Consider the following 20,962-nt stretch of genomic DNA (forward strand, 5'->3'; position numbering starts at 1 on the left):
CACAACTTAAAAGAAATGTGTCAAAAAAAAGAAATCATAAGGGAAATAAAATATTTTGAATGGTGAAACCACAGTATATCAAAAAATGTGAAATGTAGATAAAACAGTGCTTAGAGGGAAAGGCATAGCTTTAAATGTTAGTATTTTTTAAAAGTAGTTTTTAAAATCAATAACATCATCTACTCTAAACAATTATAAAAAGAAAAGGAAATCAACTACTAGTTAAATAGGAAGAAATAATGAAGAGCAAAGTCAATGAACTAGAAAACAGAAAAATCAATGGAACCAAAAAAATGGCTTTTTGAAACAATTTTAAAAATTGATAAGCTTCTGACTAGATTCGTTGGAAGATAAAATATAAACTACCAATATTAAGAATGTTTGAGCAAAGGACTGGGTCCCTGCTCTCATGGACTTCTAGTGGGGGAAACAAACAAATAATAGCACAAAGATGTATAGCTATAGACTGTTGTAAACTCTGTATTAGCGTGGCCAATTTAGGTCTGGGTGTCCCCCCTGAGGAGGTAAATTATCATCTCGGCCCCTGGTCTTCCCGGCCCCCTCCGGCAGGGGGCAGACCCGCCCCGCTCCCGTCCCCGCCCTTCTGCGCAGGCGCAAAGTCAACGCTGGGTGGAGGGCGGCCGGCGGAGGGGGCGGGACAACCGTCTGGCAGCCACCAAGTGGGTCCGCGGGCTTGTGAGGTGGCCTCGGTCAGGCCCAGTGGCTGAGGTCACCCGCGATGCCGAGGCCAGAGCCGGCAGCCTCGCCCCTCTGAGCAGCTCTCGGCGCGGAAGGCTCAGAGAACGGCTATGGCGGAGTCCTCCGCGCCCGGGCGCAGCGAGTCCCCAGGCAGCGGGAGCCTGGAGGACGAGACGGGGGAGGAGGAGGAAGAGCGGGAGCCGCTGCTGCCGCGGATCGCCTGGGCCCCGCCGCGGAGGGGCGCGCCGGGGGTCGCCGTGAGGCTGGTGGAGGCTGGAGGCGAGGAGGGCGCGGCCTTCCCTCTCGAGGCTGGCGATGAGGAACCGCTGCTCCCGCACAGGGACGCGCCGCGCTGCCCCTCCCGGGGCCCAAGAGGCCTCCGGAACTCGCCAACCGACCCGGACCGGATCCGCCCCGTGGGTTCAGGTGCGACCCGGCTCTTAACCTTCTGTCCGCGGCGCTCTCGGAGCCCCTGTCGCCACCCTGCTCCGCAGCCCGTTCTCGCCCCTGCCTGGGTCCCAGCTCCCCACCCTGCCCCGGGCTCGGTTCTCTGTCTCACACTAGCGCTTCCCTGTAGAAAAGGCAGTTCACCAGGCATCCCGTCCAACGCACAGGACAAGGGGCCAACCGCTGGTTAAACCTTGGACACCTTGCCCTTCTTTCCTGCTCTCCCGTTCACCGCACCGTTTCCAGGGGCTCTAGGCTCCTTCACTAAGGCCCATGGTTGTCATCAAACTCTGATCCCTGAGGCTCCCCTATGAGCCTAAGCTTTTGGAGTCAGACACTAAGGGAAATTTAACACCGTAAAATGACGGAAGCTATTTGCTCCAGTTTGGAGTTGAGGTTTGGATTAAGAACCCTGAATTTTCAAGATAGTTCCCCAAGTTGTTAATTTGCAAGGTGGATGACAGCCGAAGTGTACAGCAAGAATATCCGATTGCCACAGGGACACGTTTCAGGAACTTTATATTAAATGTTACTGTGACTTTAGCTAGAGGAGGCAGAGGCAGTTGAGTTTTTGTACCTGATATCTCTTGCAAGGTTTTCTTTCTTGAATCATTTCTATTAATATACTTTAAAAGAAAAAAAAAGAACCCCTTTCACTATTAAGTGGATTGATAGCCTCAGGTAAAAGAGAGGGGAATTGAAGTGTTGAAAGGGAGTAAAATGTAGGCATTATCCTGCAGGCATGGATATATGTTGATAAAGGAAGGTTTTTTTTCACATGAGGTGTCAAGTTAGGCTAGTTTGATAGTAAAACAGAGTAGACTTGTAAGAGTTCTAGCTAGAAATGAGACAGGCTAGTTTGTAAAATGGTAATGGTAACACCTAGCTGCTGGTTAAGATAGTTGAACTGAGATGGTGTGTGCACTGTTGTTCGTGGATATCACTTAATATGTGACAAATAAAAGCCACAGGAAATGTAGTTTTTATCAGTACTATTTAGTTTGACATGTCCTACTACTAGTACACTAATGGGCTTTCTCCAATTTAAAGAGTTTTAGATAGAATAGGTTATTCAACTTGTAGTTGAACTTCCAGTGAAACATATTTTAGACTGAATAAAATGGAGAGGCCCAAGGGAAGTTGACTTTCCAATTCAAGGGTTTCAGAAATAAAGCTTTAGCAAACCAGTCTTACATGCATCTGACATGCGGGTCAGTAAATTGTAATCGTTACTGTGTTAGCTGATGGATGCGTTGACAGTACATTTAACAGACAATCAGGAAGTTGGAACCAGATGACAAATGGAACCAAACCACATTCACTTACCTACATTGATAATTGGTGTATATATTACCCAGAATTCCATCTGAGGTAAATCAGACTGATTAGCTTGCCTTTTCCTACCCCAGAATTACCTGTGTAAGTAGATTTCAAAAGAGCCCAAAACCTTGTAAGTACCTTTATTCTGTGAAAGTGGGATTTTGGAAACAAATAATACTAAGGTTAGGAAAAAGTAAAATTGGGAATAGAGTTTAGTACTCAAAATACAAATGGATTATTAAAGAGAATTCCTACCAGTTTTAATGGTAGTAGCTTTTATAACACTTTCTAAACTGTAGCACAGCTTATGGTTTGTTAAGACCTTTTTAAAAAACTTCATTAATTCATCCTTACTCCTTGTTAATTGTTACTCATCCTTAATCCTTGTAGTGAGGATTGAAAATGAGTAAAACTGTAATGACTAATAGTTCATAGAACATAAGAGGTTAAGCCAAAGTCAAGTATCCAGGAAGTGGTAAAGGCAGGACTGAGCCTAGTTCTTTCTTCCTGTCCTGCACTTTTCCCATTTTGCTGTAGATCCCCAAGTGTTAAAAAATAATTGTTTCTTTGGGTTATTTATTATCGAGGTCTTATTTTTAATAGATTTAGAAATAGTTTTGAATTATAAAAACTACTTTAAAAATTTCAAACCAGTCTTCTAAAAAGTTTATGACTGAGTAATTTAATTAGAGTTTTAAGTTTAGTTATCTTTTAACATATCTGTTAACTTATCCTTTATCATCCAATTTCTATGCAGCCACCTCTGTAATTCCAAGAAATTCTTGCCTTTAGATGAATATTAACATCATTTATGATGATTACCTGTTTTGTTTATGTAAACAGGAGCTTGATGTATTAGCCAGTGGAAGAATGTCATATTAGACAAGAAAGTCGTACTTGAACAAAGCGTTTGACAAGGTCTTGAACCAGCATAAACATAAACCATATTGTTGGATCAATGTCAGAGTAGAAGGATTAGTGGCATTCCTTGTTCTAGTTGCCATTTTTACTCAGGAATTGAAGAGTAATAAAGATGATAATAGGTAATACCCATGTAACAAGTAGTATGTGCAGGGCATAGTTCTATATATAGTTCTCTTATTAATTCATAGCCAACCCTCTGAAGTGAGTACTATTTTTTATTCTCATTTTAAAGAAGCATAGAGAAGTGAAGTGACTTCTCCAAGGTCCCAGTTAATAAAACCAGGAGACCTTGGAGAGGTCTTGTTTTGTCAGAGAGCCTAACAATTAGTGAATGGTATTGGAGTTCACAAAGAGCTACCAAGTAAAGGGAAGTATGTATTTATAAGCCTTTTAATGATTCATGGTGGTGTATAAATGTACAAACAAAATAAAATCATTTACAAGAAAGGAAGAAAGACAACAGTGGGAAATAAGAGTAATGAAATAAACAAGATGGAGATTGAAATAGGAATACACAAAATGTACATCAGACACTTGATGCAGGCAGCATACAAATCTGATTTTTAAGAGAGCCACCAGCTTGAGAGAAACGCAAACAGTCTGTCCATAAAATTAAAATCAACTGGCTATTTGGACGGAAATAGAACTGATAAAGGATAACCTGTCATGTATTCATTCCTTTGCGGAAGAGCCTGTATGCTAAGTAGTATCTTTGTAATGAAAACGATGAATTTCATTAAGAATATTCCTGCAACTTTCCTGACGCCTGTTTCAGTAGAGGTAATTCCAGTGGGTGGTGCTATCAGTATTGCTGGATCTAGATTCAAGATAGCGATAATCTGGCTTAATTTAGAGGAAGGTCTTAGAAGAGTAGATGTCCCGTGTGTCTTGATAATCCTCTGTACGTGAGCTTTTAAAAGGTAGTGAGCAGTGGGGATGTTGGAGATTATTCCTCAACCAGTAAGTTAGAATATAACTATTCTTTGTTTTCCATTTGTTGCTGAGAAAAGTCATTCATCAAATATTTGGGTGCTTACTTGGTTGCCAGTGGAAATCGAGGCCTTGGGGAAGCAGTGGTGACTGACATATCAAATGAATGTTCAGTCACCAGCCTTGTCCCCACTTAGCTTTATATTCTCATGGAGGAAACAGTCAATTAAAACAGCTCTAACAGGCAATATATATGCTTGGATGGGGAAAGCTGAGGAGTTTATTAGGTTGTGTTCTGGATTTAGGCGCCAGGGAAAACTAAGTAAAGGAAGTGGTATCCAATTTGAGACTTGAAGGATGAATAGCCCTGGAGCCCCCGGGGCAGGACACAGAACTCCAAACTCATGAGCCAGCTACTTTTTCTTTTAGAAAATATTCTGGTCAGTGGGTAAGATATAGTCCCAACCCTCAAGTAAGGAAGAGTTCATTTTGATTATTTAAAATGAGAACTTGATAAGTTATGTATACTTACATAAAATAAATGAAAAAGGTTTTTCAATGAATTATTTTATTCTAGTTTCAATTTCTACTTACTAAAGGACTAGTAATAGCCCATAAGTTAAGGGGATAGTGTGTTAATAAATAATTCTCAAATTTATTGAGGGCCTACCATGTGCCAGGCACTGTTTTAAGCACCTGGGGTTTATCAGAGAGCAAAACAGTCATGTCTGCCCTCCCAGACTTAGATCGTTTTGTTACAGCATTGCAAGTGGTCAGATGGAGATGAAAGGTGAGTTAGAATTAGCCGTGGGAAGGAAGCTTGTCAAATGGGGAACAGCATGGGCAAAGGTTCAGTGGGTGGGCTGGATGTCTTGTGAAAAATGAGGCACTTAAATAGGACTGGAACTTAACTAGAAGGCCACCACTGAGAGGAGGCCCAAAGTGAGTACATGAGGTAGAATTGAGATTTGCCTTGGAAACAATTTGAATATTGATTGATTTGTTTGTTTACCAAACAAAAATCCCTGTAGTTTATACCTAAAGAAGGGGTAATAGTAATTTTAATTAAAAAAAATTAAAATGTAGCTAACCATGCCCCTCAGTTGTTAAAAATCAAACCAAACAATGACAACAAACTTTCAAACCCGATCTCTGTAGCACATATAGTCTGACGCAGTGTAACATTTGAGGGTATCCTTCAAATTAAACTCATTGCCAAATGCCTGTTTAACTGAAATGAAGAAAATTGTAGAATGTAATTGTGTTATGAGTCAGTTAAAGAAAAATCTACTCGAAAACAATTACTTTGATTTTAGAATAGTTAATAAGTAGCCTTTTTACTGGCAGTAATGAGATGGTAAGACCGGTTGTCTTTTAAGTGTCTTTCTAGAATATGATGGTAAACCCGCACCGTCTTCAAATAATGTCCATTTTTGTGTAGGGATATTATCTCACCCAAAAGAGTTGCTCAATAAGGGACAAGTTACAGAGAAAAGGGCTTGAAAACATCCTGGCTGATTTTATAGGAATGGTTCTGATTGATCTAAACCACTGGTCGAAACTAAATTACTAAGTACTCAGTATGATCTTGGGCTCCATAAGAGGAACAAAGGCAGGTTCTGTGATGAACTCATGAAGTAGTGTGATAACATTTAATAATAATGTCAGAGTCTGCACGTAGTTTTCAAAAAACTATTCTTTGAATGGGTTGCTCGATTCTGGTGACCACGTTTTAAGGAGACACACTGAAAAACTGAGGCATGAAACAGGAGGATAACTTGGATGCTGGAAAGCCTGAAAACACTTCCAAATGGAAGGAGGGGGAGAATAAAGAAGACTTAGGGGAATATGGAATGATCTTCAACTATTTGAAAAGCTATCCTTGAGAAGAAAGGAGTAAGTAGACTTTTGCTCCAAATGGCAGGTCTAGGGCAATGGGTAAAACTACAGGAGACTTATTTCTCGAAGAGGAGGTTTATTATCTGTTTTCAAACTAACAAAGGGAGCATGAAAAGAGTAGCGATCTCTTCTTTGAAAGTGGTTAAATGTTGGCCCAAGAGCACCGGCTGGTGATGTAGTACTGAGAGTAAGCCAGCACTAGAGCAAGGTTGAAATAAGCAACTTCCCAGGTTCCTTCTTGTTAAGAGCCTTGACCTAGAAGAAATATCATTTGACTAATGATAGTTATTACTGGCCCATTCTAGGACATAAATACTTCATGTATTCAATTAAATATTAAGTACCCACTAAATTTTGATCCCTCTTCACTGTGAACAGAAAAAGTTCTTCCCTTCATTCTTTCTTTTTTTTAATTTTTAATTTTTAATTTTTTTTTAATTAATGTGTAATTGATAGACACTCTAATGAAGGTTTCACAAGAAAAACAATGTGGTTATTACATTCACCCTTATTGAGTCCCCCCCCATACCCCATTGCAGTCACTGTCCGTCAGTGTAGTAAGATGCTATAGAGTCCCTATTTGTCTTCTCTGAGCTACACTGTCTTCCCCATGACCCCACACACACCATGTGCACCAATCATGATACCCCACAATCCTCTTCTCCCTCCCCTCCGCTTTGGTAACCATTAGTCCCTTGGAGTCTGTGAGTCTGCTGTTATTTTGTTCCTTCAGTTTTGCTTTGCTGTTATATTCCACAAATGAGGCAAATCATTTGGTTTTTTTCTTTCTCTGCTTGACTTATTTCACTGAGCATAATACCCTCTAGCTCCATGCATGTTGTTGCAAATGGTAGCCTCCCTTCATTCTTAAGAATTTTTATAGGATAAATATGAATGATTTGGAATTAATGTATCAATTATATAGACATAACTAAAATACTTAAATTATTCTTTTAAGTAGGTTAAATATGACCAATTGCCATTTATGTACTATTTTTCTCAGCACAACTTTTAAAAACTAGTAAATAACAGATTTATTTCTGTCTGAATTAAGGCAAATTTTGAATTAAGGGAAGTTTATGTTTAAAATTTTCATAATATTGAATGCACACAATAGTATTTAAATACCTTACAAAGTAAAATGTGAATAAGTTTCGGCTTGTCTACCACTTTAAATGATTAATTATTAATTCATTCTGCAAATGTTTAATGAGTGCCTATTATGTTCCAGGAACTATAAATTTTCTGAGCATACAACAGTAAAAGAAATCCTTGTCTTCTTGGAGCTCACAAAATTAAATGATGTGTTAGGTGATAAGTGCTAAATAGAAAAATGAAGTGGAGGATGGGGGAGATGTGGCAGGGTCTTGGAGGCTGTTGTAAGGACTTGGACTTTTTCTTTGAGTGAGATGGGAAATTACTGGGCTGTTTTGTACAAAGGAGTGACAAGATCTAACTTATATTTTATCTGACTGTAGCTTCTCTGTTGACGATAGAGAGGGCATGGATGAAAGAGACCAGTTGAGAGACTCTTATAATAATTTAAGTGAGAGTTGATAGTGACATAAATCACCTGGAAGGAGGGGAGATGGTAAGAAGTGGTTGGATTCTGGATATTTAAGGTAGAGTTACACAACTTGCTGATGGGTTGGATGTGGAGGGGTGGTGAGAGTGTAGGTTCATGGATGATTCTAAGGTTTTTGGTCTGAGCAACTGGAAGATTAGGAGTTCCCACTAACTGAGTGATGCAGTCGGGGTGGGCAGATGAAGAGTTGAGTTTTGGATAGTAAAGTCTGAGCTGTTCATTAAACATCCAAATAGAGGTGCTGAAGTACAGTAGTCTGGAGTTCAGGGCAGAAGTCCAGGCTTGAGATACCAGTGTTGATAAAGAAAAGAGAATCATGAATTAAGCCTGGGACATTCCAAAGTTAAGCAGTCAGAGAGATGAAGTATGCCAGCAAGAAGACTGAAAAAGAGGAGCCAATGGAGTAGGAGGAAAACCTGGAGAAGCGTCCTGGAAGCCAAGTGAAGAAAGTGTTTCAAAGAGGAGTGGGTGACCAACAGGGTCAAAGGTGGTATTGCCCAAGGAAGATAAGTTCTGAAGTTGGAGGTCACTATGTACCCTGACAAAATTATATCGGTGGAGACAAAAAAAAAGGTCACTATGTACCCGGACAAAATTATATCTGACTGAAATGGGTTCAAGAGAGAATCAGAGAAGAGTTGGAGATAAATATAAATAACTGCATACAACTTCTGTTATAAAGGGGAGCAAAGAAATTAAGTGAGTGTCTAGAGGGGTTGTGGGCTTAAAAGATTTGCATTAAGATGAGAAAAATTACAGCATGCTTAGTATGGTGATGAAAATGATCCAACAGAGAGGGAAATATTGGTGCAAAGAAGGATTGCTGGAGAAATGTTCTGGTGTAGTCAGGAAGAAATAGGGTCTAGGACACAAAGGGGAGGATTTGACTGTAGAGTTTATACAGTTCATCTGTAGGAAGAGGTGGGAGGCAGGGGATGTGGGTGGGTAGCAGTGGGGGCCAATGATAGTTTTTTCTGACTGCTTCTCTTTTCTTAATGAAATAGGAAGCTGTATCATCTGATGAGGAGAGGGTGTTGGGAATTTGAGGAGGCGAAGGGTATGAGATGGTTGTCCAGAAGGATGGGAGAGCCTGTGCGCCAGGGGAGTTGTCCCAGTTCAAGCTGCTGTACCAAAATCCCATAGACTGGGTCACTTACACAACAGGTATTCAGTCCACAGAGTCTGGGAGGTCCAGGAGCAGGGTGCTGGCATGGTCAGGTTCATGGTAAGAGCCCTCTTCCTGGCTTGCCAATGGCTGTCTTGCACTGTTCCTCCCTTGGCAGAGGGAGAAGAGAGTGCTCTGGGCACTGACTGTATCATGGGAGCCCCGTCCTTATGATCTAAACCTTACCTCTCAAAGACCCCATCATCCAGTATGATGACAGTAGGGGTTAGGGCTTCAGCGTGTTTTGTGGGGACATAAACATTCAGTCCGTAACATTAATGTAGGTATGTTTCCCAGGCAACATGCAGGGCCTACCTGAGGTTTGTAGTGATGAATTTAGAGTGAGGCCAGGCATCGTATTTGTGTGTGTGTGTGTGTAGTCAAGTCCAGCTGTCCTAGCACAAGCATAGTGAGCAGACAGTTGGGTTTAACCAGGATTGGGATTTTTTCCAGGTGACTATGCTGAGGGGAGGGAGGAAAAGAGTAGTTATATGATGATTGGCCATAATTTAAGCTGACCAAGGAGGTAAGGAAGGACATGAGAGGATGAAGACCAGAAACAACACAGTAGGTCAGTGCTTTGTAGATCCTAGTGGAATGGAGGAATTTTGGGGCTCAAGGTGCCGGAGGGAATGAACTAGGAAGACAGAAATTGCTTGAAATGAAAAGTATGGAGAGGTTGCAGATATTGGTAATAATTGAGGTATGACAGCAGTTGGAGGCTGAAATAGGATGAAGAACCAAATCCCTGGAAGAGAGGAGTTCAAAGTAATGTGAGGTGTTGGGGTGATGATTTCAGTAGGGATTTTGTTTTGCATGTGTCATAACTTGAAGTGTAAAGACAAGTGGGGTGGGGAGCAATGGAGGATCAAAACAGCCCATACAATACTTGATTCAGTTTTTCTGTATCTTAGTGTCCTAATACTAATAACCTAATGCAATATTACAGGTCCATATCATGAGCTTTCTCATAGCTGGTCTTTCTCCTTTATGTTTTATATTAACATTAATTTTCTTAATGCAATAATTGTTGCTTCTTCAGAGTTGAACACATTCTTGGATGATCCTGAATTTGCTGATACTATATTGAAAGCAGAGCAAGCAATAGAATATGGAGTTTTTCCAGAAAGAATCTCTCAAGGTTCAAGTGGAAGTTACTTTGTGAAGGATCCTAAGAGGGTGAGAATTTCACAGACCTACTATATATAACAGAAATTTTGGAAAACACTAATGTAAATGTGAAGTCATTGTGAGTTTCTGAAGATAATTTCCTAATAAAACTGATTACACCCTCTTTTCAGAAATAAAGGTCAGTTTTTGTTATTACTAAAGCTATTACTAAAGCTCCTTAGAAATAGAGCTATTCATTTTAAATAATAGTTTGCTGTTCAGTATTTTAATACTTGATTTCAAGCATTTATTGAATACTCATACTCAGTTGTAGATTTGTTGGGTTTATATTCATAAGTCCTTATCTTAAAGTAGCCAAGCAGAGTAGAAGTTTAAACTTTCAAAACCTGTTTAATGTTATTTCCAAAGTGTTTGATTTTTTTCAAAAGTTTATTCTACCCTAGGGATATTTTTTCTGGCATTATATAGAGAAGGTGCCTGGGCAATCTGAAGTTTGAAGGCATTGGAATGTGACAAAGTGAAATGAACCGAAGTATAATTCTAGGGCAGAAAAGAGAAGCTGATATGAGACTTTGTTCCACATAGTCTAGAATTTTTCAGAAATCTATATTATCATTTCTAAAAGCTGTCTGAATGATGCATAGCCAGCAGTTCCTTTTCCAGGAAGAAGAAAGATTATATTATTTCATCCAAATATTTTTTGCCAAGTTTGAAGTTGTATTTTAAAAGTCTATTTTTGAGATTTAAATTTATATGTATGTAATGTCAATATCTCTGCCTTTATTCCAAGCTTGATTTGTTAATTTGTTCTTGTTGACTTTATTAGTGACTTAGTCCTTATTGCATTATAAAGCAATTATATTCTTGAAATTGTAAGATTTTTATTTCTTGTCTAAGGATGTTTCAGCCTCTAAGTTTAATATGAATGTATTTTATCAGATCAGTAATAAAGATCATAGACTTTTAGACATCCATGAGCAAAATTTTTTTTAAGAGAGAATTTATTTAAAATTGGTTCATAAGAAAGTAACTGGAAAAAATTAGGGTAGGAAAATCCGACAGCATAGATACTCACTATATCCTATCAGTATCTTTTTTTTTAGAGTCTGCTTTCTGTCATTGGACTTATTAATTCATTTAAAAATGCTGAAATGCCTACTGTGTACTAGGTGCTGTTCTGTGTACTTGGGATACAGCCCTAACAGACAGACTCCCTGCCCTTCTAGAATGTACATCTAGTGGGGAAAGTAGACAATAAATGAATAAACATATAATTTGATTATTTAATAGATACAGAATAATATTGAAATACTATATGACCTAGAGCAGTGGTTTTCAAACATTTTAAAATCAGTGGAACCCTTCTACACTTGGAAGTCCAGTAACAGAAAACAGGTGAAATTGGAGTCATTTTGGTTAAATGGCATGGGGTCTCAGAGCCCAGCCCTCGCCTCGCCTCTCAACTCCCTATGGTTTCTCAGAGCACAGCTTGGCAACCGCTAGCCCAAAGGATTATTGATTTTATATTGTTGAATAAGAATGAATATAAAAACGTGATTAAAACTAAACCTCTTACTAGTTAAGGGGTATGCCCAAATATGTGGTAGGAAGTAGAAAAAGATCAGAATGCATTTGTGGATTATTATCTCTCTGTATTAAAAGTCTAATAAGATTTCTACTTTTTTCCTCCTATAGAAAATTATTGGTGTGTTTAAACCAAAGTCAGAAGAGCCTTATGGTCAACTGAATCCAAAGTGGTCCAAATATGTTCATAAGGTCTGCTGTCCTTGCTGCTTTGGTAGAGGCTGCCTGCTTCCAAATCAGGGATACCTTTCCGAAGCTGGTGCCTCCCTTGTGGATGGAAAGCTTCATCTGGGCATTGTACCTAAAACAAGGGTAAAGGAGAAATGTTTTTTAATCATGTACTGCTATTTATAGCCCACTTCTCTGTGAACACTTTAGTTATATTTCTAATGACGGAGTCTGAAGTTGAGCTCCTATTTGGTAATCCAGAGTCATAAGCACTTACAATTTGATTCTCGTGTAGATCTACAAAGTACCGCAGGGAGTATCTATTGTTTATGTGACCTGAAATGATGCTAACAAAAAGAGAAGAAAGAACTACCATTTAGAAAGCAGAAAAAGATTAAGGTTCTAGAAATTCTGTGGAAGGTAGAGATAACTAACATGCTTAAAGACTATTATATTTTTCTTTTCAAACTTTATAAAGTTGTACTTGAAGCTTTCCTCAAAATATTCATTCTTAATTCTGTATCTCAGGACTACTACTTCTTCCTTCCACCAACCAGTTCTAGGCTGTGTCTCTTAGAAACAAATACGTGCCATTTAACTGACTTTGCAAAATCCCGTAGCCTTTCTATATTAGATTTTGGGGCGGGGGCATTTAATATAGGGCTAAACTTTGCTAATTTGCAGCATAGAGTAAATTTGATGGTGCATATAAATAGAAATACTATAGTGCAAATTCTAATAACTATTTTTCTAAACTGTATGTTTCTAGGTGGTTTGGCTTGTCAGTGAGACATTTAACTACAGTACAATTGACCGTGCAAAATCTAGAGGCAAAAAGTATGCTTTAGAGAAAGTGCCAAAAGTAGGTAGAAAATTCCATCGGATAGGACTCCCTCCTAAGGTAAGTTACTGTAGTAAGCTTTATATATGGGGGGCAGTTAAGCACATATATGAGCTCTGTGTTCTAGGCGTTGTGCTGCAGCTGTGGATATAATAGTAAAGAAAACAGTTTTTAATCTTCAAAGAGCTTGCAAAGAAACAATCTGAATGCAATGTGACAAACAGAATGGTTAAGTATGGGGAGCTCAGAGAGGATAAAACAGGGATGTCTGTTCCAGTTTGGAGTTCTAGGAAATGTTTCTAAGAGGAAGTTGCATCTAAGGCTTTAAAAGTAATGGCTAAAAGCACAGAATGAGAATCAGACCTAAGGTTTCACCAGCTTCTCTACCAGTTAGCTGTGAGACCTTGGGCAAGTTCCTTCTTTTCCAAGCCCTGGACTCTATCAAATGGGGATGATAAAAACTGCCTCTTAGGGTTGTGAGGAAAAAAATGAAGAAACTTATGTCTAGTACTTGGTACAGTGCCTGGCACATAGTAAAATAAATGGTAGTAACTCTGTTTACTCACTACATAGTAGATTTTTTTTTTCTTACCACTTTTAAATAAACCTAAGGGATGATTAGCAGTTATCTAAGCAAGGGTGGGGAGGATTAATAGGAAGGCATTCTAGAAAAAGGTATAGACATTTAAAAAATATGTATATTTGACCTATGATTTTGTTGCTTTGTTGTTGGTATGTATTAATCTAAATAAAAGAATTTGAGTAGAACCTCATGCTTAACCTTTTAAAATTGTACTCTAAGCAGGTTTGAAAGCTTGTACAATGTCTATTACTCCTTGGATATGCTGAAATAAGTGTGACTACAGAAGGATATTATTTCTATATTTATGACTACTAGGATTTAATTATAAGTGCTTAAGAGAAGACCTTTAAGAGATTGTTAAAATTTCATGCCACATATCATACCATCTAGAGCATAAAGTGTTAGGATAAGAAATAGATTTTCTTTGTGGTGATTTGTTTGTGTTTATAAAGCCAACTAGGTTACCCATTACCAGTGTGTCTGTGCAGTTTAAATGTGTATTTCCTTATTAAATATTAAATACGTTGTTTAATGTTAACAACTAGCAATTTTAGTCATAGAAATGACTTTTAAAATGGACATATCTTCAAGGAAAGGATTTTTTTTAAAAACTGCTATAGAAGTTACGATTAATTAGTTCCTTAAAATTTATGACAGGATCTTTAATCTGTATAGTCAAAGAATTCATTCTCTGTTTAAATTAAGTTATTTTCCGTATATTTTATGTTGTAAAAAGAATTACTTCTTAAGTAAGATAAAATTGCACTTGATAAAATTTATTCAAACCAGGATAGGTGTAAAATTTGGCCTCTGTAATTAAATTCATTTTAACAGATATTTTTGGAAAACAGCATTCCTGCTTAGAGTATCACCTTGAGGACAACATGTATATTTTCTTTTTTAATTGTCCTAAAATGCTGCTATGGTCCTTGAAAGTTTAGAGTTGATCATTTTTAATTTGTTATGTCTTCTTTATGTGATTATTTAAAATTAGTGTATAAAAATAGTCTTTCTGATAAATGTGGCTTATCTAAATTAGTGGGGTGTTTATGCATTTATGTAATATATTTTATGACAGTGCTGCTGAGAAATTAAAGAATCCCTTTTTTCTTGTACTTTCTTTTCTAACTATAGTTCTTAAAATTATAGATTGGTTCCTTTCAGCTGTTTGTTGAAGGTTACAAGGAGGCTGAATATTGGCTTAGGAAATTTGAATCTGACCCTTTGCCTGAGAATATTAGAAAACAATTTCAGTCACAGTTTGAAAGATTGGTTATTTTGGATTACATCATCAGAAATACAGGTACTGAAATTTTCCCATTTGTTCACTCAAATCCTGTTAGCTTTCAGACTGTATTCAACTCTTGTTATCCAAATCAAAGATATAAATTCTGATGCAGAAGTCTTGGCACCACGTTCCTCCACCTGCTTTGCAAAACAGAGTTGTAATACTGACTCTCGTGAGCAGAATTAATCCCATACTGGAGAGTCTGACTCAGAACAGGCCTCTGCCCAGGTGATAGAGACCAGTTCCTATCCCAAGGGGGAAATTCCGTGGCAGTAGGACAAAGCCAGTTATTAGAAATGTTATCTGCATAATAAAAATAATTAAAACTTGATTGTGTAAATTATTTTAGATGCTTATTTTGACATTAGGTAACTTTAGTGTAGTCTATAAATATATTAAACTCTTCATTTGTTTCTGTGCCAGAAGGGAGCAATAATGTAGCTAATCTAAATCAGTGGTTTCCTGACCTGGCAGGGCCAGTATCTTGTGAGGACTTGTTACATGTGCATCTTCTCAGGAACCTACCTCAGACGTACTGAAGCAGAAATTCTGCACATGGCAACAAGTCCTCCAGGTAATTCGGGTGCACTCAGAAGCCTGAGAACCACTGGTTCAAAATGCTTGCTCATAGTTTCTGAAAAAGCATTATATACTTTTCTAGGTTTACTTAATTAATATGGTCTTAGGTTAATGTTAAAATTAGTGTGGAGTCTGGAGTACTCCTGTACAGATATTAGGTGAGAGTCTACCCAGTTCATTTGCCTGGTAATGAGTAGATGCTTTTTTCTTAAGGCAAAGAGATTTAATAGTCCTTGACAATAATTATATGTACCTCACAGAGTGGTTATGAGGATTAAATAAATTAATACATGTTAAGCACTTATAACAAGGTTTGACACAGAGTGAATGCATAGTGTTAGCTAACATTTATGAGTATTTTTAAATTTGTATGTGTTAAATTGGAGCCTTTAGTATATAAACATATGTCCAGATAACCAGTGATGGTCTCAAAAATCAAAAGGCAACTAGGTTTTCTCCCTTGATGTCAAGCTATTCATAAAAAAATGAAGTAACAGATTTTGTTTTGTTTTGAAAGACAGAGGAAATGATAATTGGTTAATCAGATATGAAAAGGAGAAACATGGAAAGGAAATTAAGGTAAAGAAATTTAAAAAGTATATGTATATGTATATTCATACACATACACACATACACACACATAAACACTATCAATTTCTATAAAAGATTCCTTGAAGTCAAGTTATTCTTCATCCTTTCCTCATATCCTTCACTTAAATCCTTGGTTTTATCTCCTTTTCCTGTTTTTTTCATCTTTTTTTCTTTCCTCCCCCTGTTTACACTACATTTTTTATTCTATTTTTTTAAATCTCTGTGTAGCTTTATTTTTTATATTTTATTAGAATAGAAGATTGATACCAGTTTGGTACTTTTTTGGGGGCTTGGGAAATATGTTGTAGAACCACCATATTTACATTGCTTTTATGTGAGAGGCTTCAGATATTTTAGGTCAACATGTTTATATTTTACTAATTCACTTGTTTTTGAGACTTAGGCCTCAATAATGTGAATGATTCTCAAAATCCTGCTGGGTGAAGGAAGCTTCACACAAAGGGAAATACTGTCTGATTCTGTCTATATACAAATCTAGAAATCCCTAGTGACACAAAGCAGACCTGATTGCCTGGGGGATGGTGAAGGAGGGAGGGAGGCACGGCAGTGGGACACTGGTGAAGGTATCCCATCTGCTGATGTTTATCTAATTGTACATGTAGTATGTGAATTGTCTGTGAATTATACCCCAATAATTTTAAGTAGAAAAGATGATAGAAATAAAAAGCAGTTAATAGTAGAAATGGGTTTAAAGTAAGGTGGAGAAAACAAGTATCAAATGATTTCACCCATCTGTGGAGTATAAGAACAAAGAAAAAAACTGAAGGAGCAAAACAGCAGGTAAGTACACCAAAAACCATACATATTTATAATAGTTCCTGAATATATTTTATTGGTATTTCTTGAGCAGTTAGATTTCACTGAAAATTTCATTCTTTTGCCCTTAAGTGTATTGTGCATTTTCATCTAAAAAAGGTAATTGATATAAACTTAAACAAAAAAGCCTGGTATATATCGCGTGGACTTTCACTCTAATACTTTTAATTTAAAAATTATCTTTTTTACGTTTTGTTATTTTATTTATTATTTTATTATTTTTTTATTTTGGTATCATTAATTTACAATTACATGAGGAACATTATGTTTACTAGACTCCCCCCATCACCAAGTCTCCCCCACAGATCCCATTACAGTCACTGTCTATCAGCGTAGTAAGATGCTGAAGAATCACTACATGTCTTCTCTGTGTTGTACAGCCCTCCCCATGCCTCTACTACATTATACATGCTAATCATAATGCCCCCTTTCTCCCCCCCCACCCCCCTTATCCCTCTCTTCCCACCGATCCTCCCCAGTCCCATTCCCTTTGGTACCTGTTAGTCCATTCTTGAGTTCTGTGAGTCTGCTGCTGTTTTGCTCCTTCAGTTTTTTTCTTTATTCTTATACTCCACAGATAAGTGAAATCATTTGATACTTGTCTTTCTCCACCTGGCTTATTTCACTGAGCATAATACCCTCTAGCTCCATCCAAGTTGTTGCAAATGGTATGATTTGTTTTCTTTGTATGGCTGAATAATATTCCATTGTGTATATGTACCACATCTTCATTATCCATTCATATACTGATAGACACTTAGGTTGCTTCCATTTCTTGGCTATTGTAAATAGTGCTGCAGTAAACATAGGGGTGCATATGTCTTTTTCAAATTGGGCTGCTGCATTCTTAGGGTAAATTCATAGGAGTGGAATTCCTGGGTCAAATGGCATTTCTATTTTGAGCTTTTTGAGGAACCTCCATACTACTTTCCACAATGGTTGAACTAATTTACATTCCCACCAGCAGTGTAGGAGGGTTCCCCTTTCTTCACAACCTCACCAACATTTGTTGTTGTTTGTCTTTTGGATGGCAGCCATCCTTACTGGTGTGAGGTGATATCTCATTGTGGTTTTAATTTGCATTTCTCTGATGACTAGTGATGTGGAGCATCTTTTCATGTGTCTGTTGGCCATCTGAATTTCTTCTTTGGAGAACTGTCTATTCAGCTCCTCTGCCCATTTTTTAATTGGATTATTTGTTTTTTGTTTGTTGAGGTGGGTGAGCTCTTTATATATTTTGGATGTCAACCCTTTATTGGATCTGTCATTTATGAATACATTCTCCCATACTGTAGGATGCCTTTTTGTTCTTATTGGTGGTGTCCTTTGCTGTACAGAAGCTTTTCAGCTTGATATAGTCCCACTTATTCATTTTTGCTTTTGTTTCCCTTGCCTGGGGAGATATGTTCATTAAGAGGTCACTCATGTTTATGTCCAAGGGATTTTTGCCTATGTCTTTTTCTAAGACTTTTATGGTTTCATGACTTACATTCAGGTCTTTGCTCCATTTTGAATTTACTTTTGTAGATGGAGTTAGACAATGATCCAGTTTCATTCTCTTACATGTAGCTGTCCAGTTTTGCCAACACCAGCTGTTGAAGAGGCTGTCATTTCCCCATTGTATGTCCATGGCTCCTTTATCACATATTAATTGACCATATATGTTTGGGTTAATATCTGGACTCTTTATTCTATTCCACTGGTCTGTGGGTCTGTTCTTCTGCCAGTACGAAATTGTCTTAATTACTGTGGCTTTGTAGTAGAGCTTAAAGTTGGGAAGCGAGATTGCCCTTGCTTTATTCTTCCTTCTCAGGATTGCTTTGGCTATTCGGGGTCTTTGGTGGTTTTTGAACTATTTGTTCCAGTTTGTTGAAGAATGCTGTTGGTATTTTGATAGGTATTGCATTGAATCTGTAGATTGCTTTAGGCAGGATGGCCATTTTGACAATATTAATTCTTCCCATCCATGAGCACGGGATGTGTTTCCATTCATTGATATCTTCTTTAATTTCTCTCATGAGTGTCTTGCAGTTTGCAGAGTATAGTTCTTTCACTTCCTTGGTTAGGTTTATTCCTAGGTATTTTATTCTTTTTGATGCAATTGTGAATGGAATTGTTTTACTGATTTCTCTTTCTGCTAGTTCATTATTATTGTGAAGGAATGCAACAGATTTCTATGTATTAATTTTGTATCCTGCAACTTTACTGAATTCAGATATTACATCTAGTAGTTTTGGAGTGGAGTCTTTAGGGTTTTTTATGTATAATATCATGTCATCTGCAAATAGTGACAGTTTGACTTCTTTACCAATTTGGATGCCTTTTATTTCTTTGTTTTGTGTGATTGCCGTGGCTAGGACCTCCAGTACTATGTTGAATAAAAGTGGGGAGAATGGGCATTCCCTGTCTTGTACCCAATCTTACAGGAAAAGCTTTCAGCTTCTCGCTGTTAAGTATGATGTTGACTGTGGGTTTGTCATATATGGCCTTTATTATGTTGAGGTACTTGCCCTCTATGCCCATTTTGTTGAGAGTTTTTATCATGAGTGGATGTTGAATTTTGTCGAATGCTTTCTCAGCGTCTATGGAGATGATCATGTTGTTTTTGTCCTTCTTTTTGTTGATGTGGTGGATGATGTTGATGGATTTTTGAATGTTGTACCATTCTTGCATCCCTGGGATGAATCCCACTTGATCATGGTATATGATTCTCTTGATGTATTTTTAAATTAGGTTTGCTAATATTTTGTTGAGTATTTTTGCATCTATGTTCCTCAGGGATATTGGTCTGTAATTTTCTGTTTTGGTGGGGTCTTTGCCTGGTTTTGGTATTAGAGTGATCCTGGCTTCATAGAATGAGTTTGGAACTATTGCCTCCTCTTCTATTTTTTGGAAAACTTTAAGGAGAATGGGTATTATGTCTTCTCTATATGTCTGATAAAATTCTGAGGTAAATCCATCTGGCCCGGGGGTTTTGTCCTTGGGTAGTTTTTTGATTACCGATTCAATTTTGTTGCTGGTAATTGGGCTGTTTAGATTTTCTGTTTCTTCCTGGGTCAGTCTTGGAAGGTTGTATTTTTCTAGGAATTGTCCATTTCTTCTAGGTTTTCCAACTTGTTAGCATATAGATTCTCATAGCATTCTCTAATAATTCTTTGTATTTCTGTGGGGTCCGTTATGATTTTTCCTTTCCCATTTCTGATTCTGTTGATGTGTGTAGATTCTCTTTTTCTCTTAATAAGTCTGGCTAGGGGCATATCTATTTTGTTTACTTTCTCAAAGAAACAACTCTTGGTTTCATTGATTTTTTTTTCTATTGTTTTATTCTTCTGAATTTTATTTATTTCTTCTCTGATCTTTATCATGTCCCTCCTGCTGACTTTGGGCCTCATTTGGTCTTCTTTTTCCAATTTCAATAATTGTGACTTTAGACTATTCATTTGGGATTGTTCTTCCTTCTTTAAATAGGCCTTGATCGCTATATACTTTCCTCTTAGAAATGCCTTTGCTGCATCCCACAGAAGTTGGGGCTTTGTGATGTTGTTGTCATTTGTCTCCATATATTGCTTGATCTTTATTTTAATTTGGTCATTGATCCATTAATTATTTAGAAGCATGTTGTTAAGCCTCCATGTGTTTGTGAGCCTTTTTGTTTTCTTTGTACAATTTATTTCTAGTTTTATACCTTTGTGGTCTAAGAAGTTGGTTGGTAGAATTTCAATCTTTTTTAATTTACTGAGGCTCCTTTTGTGGCCTAGTATGTGGTCTATTCTGGAAAATGTTCCATGTGCACTCAAGAAGAATGTGTATCTTGCTGCTTTTGGGTGTAGAGTTCTGTAGATGTCTGTTAGGTCCATCTGTTCTTGTGTGTTGTTCAGTGCCTCTGTGTCCTTACTTATTTTCTGTCTATTGGATCTGTCCTTTGCAGTGAGTAGTGTCTTGTAGTCTCCTAGAATGAATGCATTGCATTCTATTTTCTCCTTTAATTCTGTTAGTATTTGTTTCACATATGTTGGTGCTCCTGTATTGGGTGCATATATATTTATAATGGTTATAACCTCTTGTTGGACTGACCCCTTTATCATTATGTAATGTCCTTCTTTATCTCTTATTACTTTCTTTGTTTTGAAGTCTATTTTGTCTGACACAAGTACTGCCACACCTGCTTTTCTCTCCCTATTGTTTACATGAAATATCTTTTTCCGTTCCTTGACTTTTAGTCTGTGTATGTCTTTGGGTTTGACGTTTGTCTCTTGTAACCATCATGTAGATGGGTCTTGCTTTTTTATCCATTCAATTACTCTGTGTCTTTTGATTGGTGCATTCAGTCCATTTACATTTAGGGTGATTATTGAAAGATATATACTATTGCCATTGCAGGCTTTAGATTC

At 37.5% G+C, this 20,962-nt stretch overlaps 1 protein-coding gene across 3 annotated transcripts in view; it reads left to right on the forward strand.

The window, feature by feature from the left end:
- The first annotated feature begins 629 nt into the window (after positions 1 to 629).
- The window catches only part of PI4K2B (phosphatidylinositol 4-kinase type 2 beta), a 33,381-nt gene continuing 13,048 nt past the window's right edge, over positions 630 to 20,962 (forward strand). Inside the window, exons 1-6 of one of the 3 annotated variants that reach the window (XM_036920988.2) lie at positions 630 to 1,125; positions 10,012 to 10,148; positions 11,796 to 11,996; positions 12,622 to 12,753; positions 14,426 to 14,579; positions 15,661 to 15,722. In XM_036920988.2, coding sequence (XP_036776883.2) covers positions 810 to 1,125; positions 10,012 to 10,148; positions 11,796 to 11,996; positions 12,622 to 12,753; positions 14,426 to 14,579; positions 15,661 to 15,722 — 1,002 coding nt within the window. In that variant the 5' untranslated portion in view covers positions 630 to 809. The remainder of the gene's footprint in view (positions 1,126 to 10,011; positions 10,149 to 11,795; positions 11,997 to 12,621; positions 12,754 to 14,425; positions 14,580 to 15,660; positions 15,723 to 20,962) is intronic. The other 2 variants (XM_036920987.2, XM_036920989.2) reach the window with 2 other exon arrangements.

Source organism: Manis pentadactyla, chromosome 5 (assembly GCF_030020395.1).
Source record: "Manis pentadactyla isolate mManPen7 chromosome 5, mManPen7.hap1, whole genome shotgun sequence".
NCBI lineage: Eukaryota > Metazoa > Chordata > Mammalia > Pholidota > Manidae > Manis > Manis pentadactyla.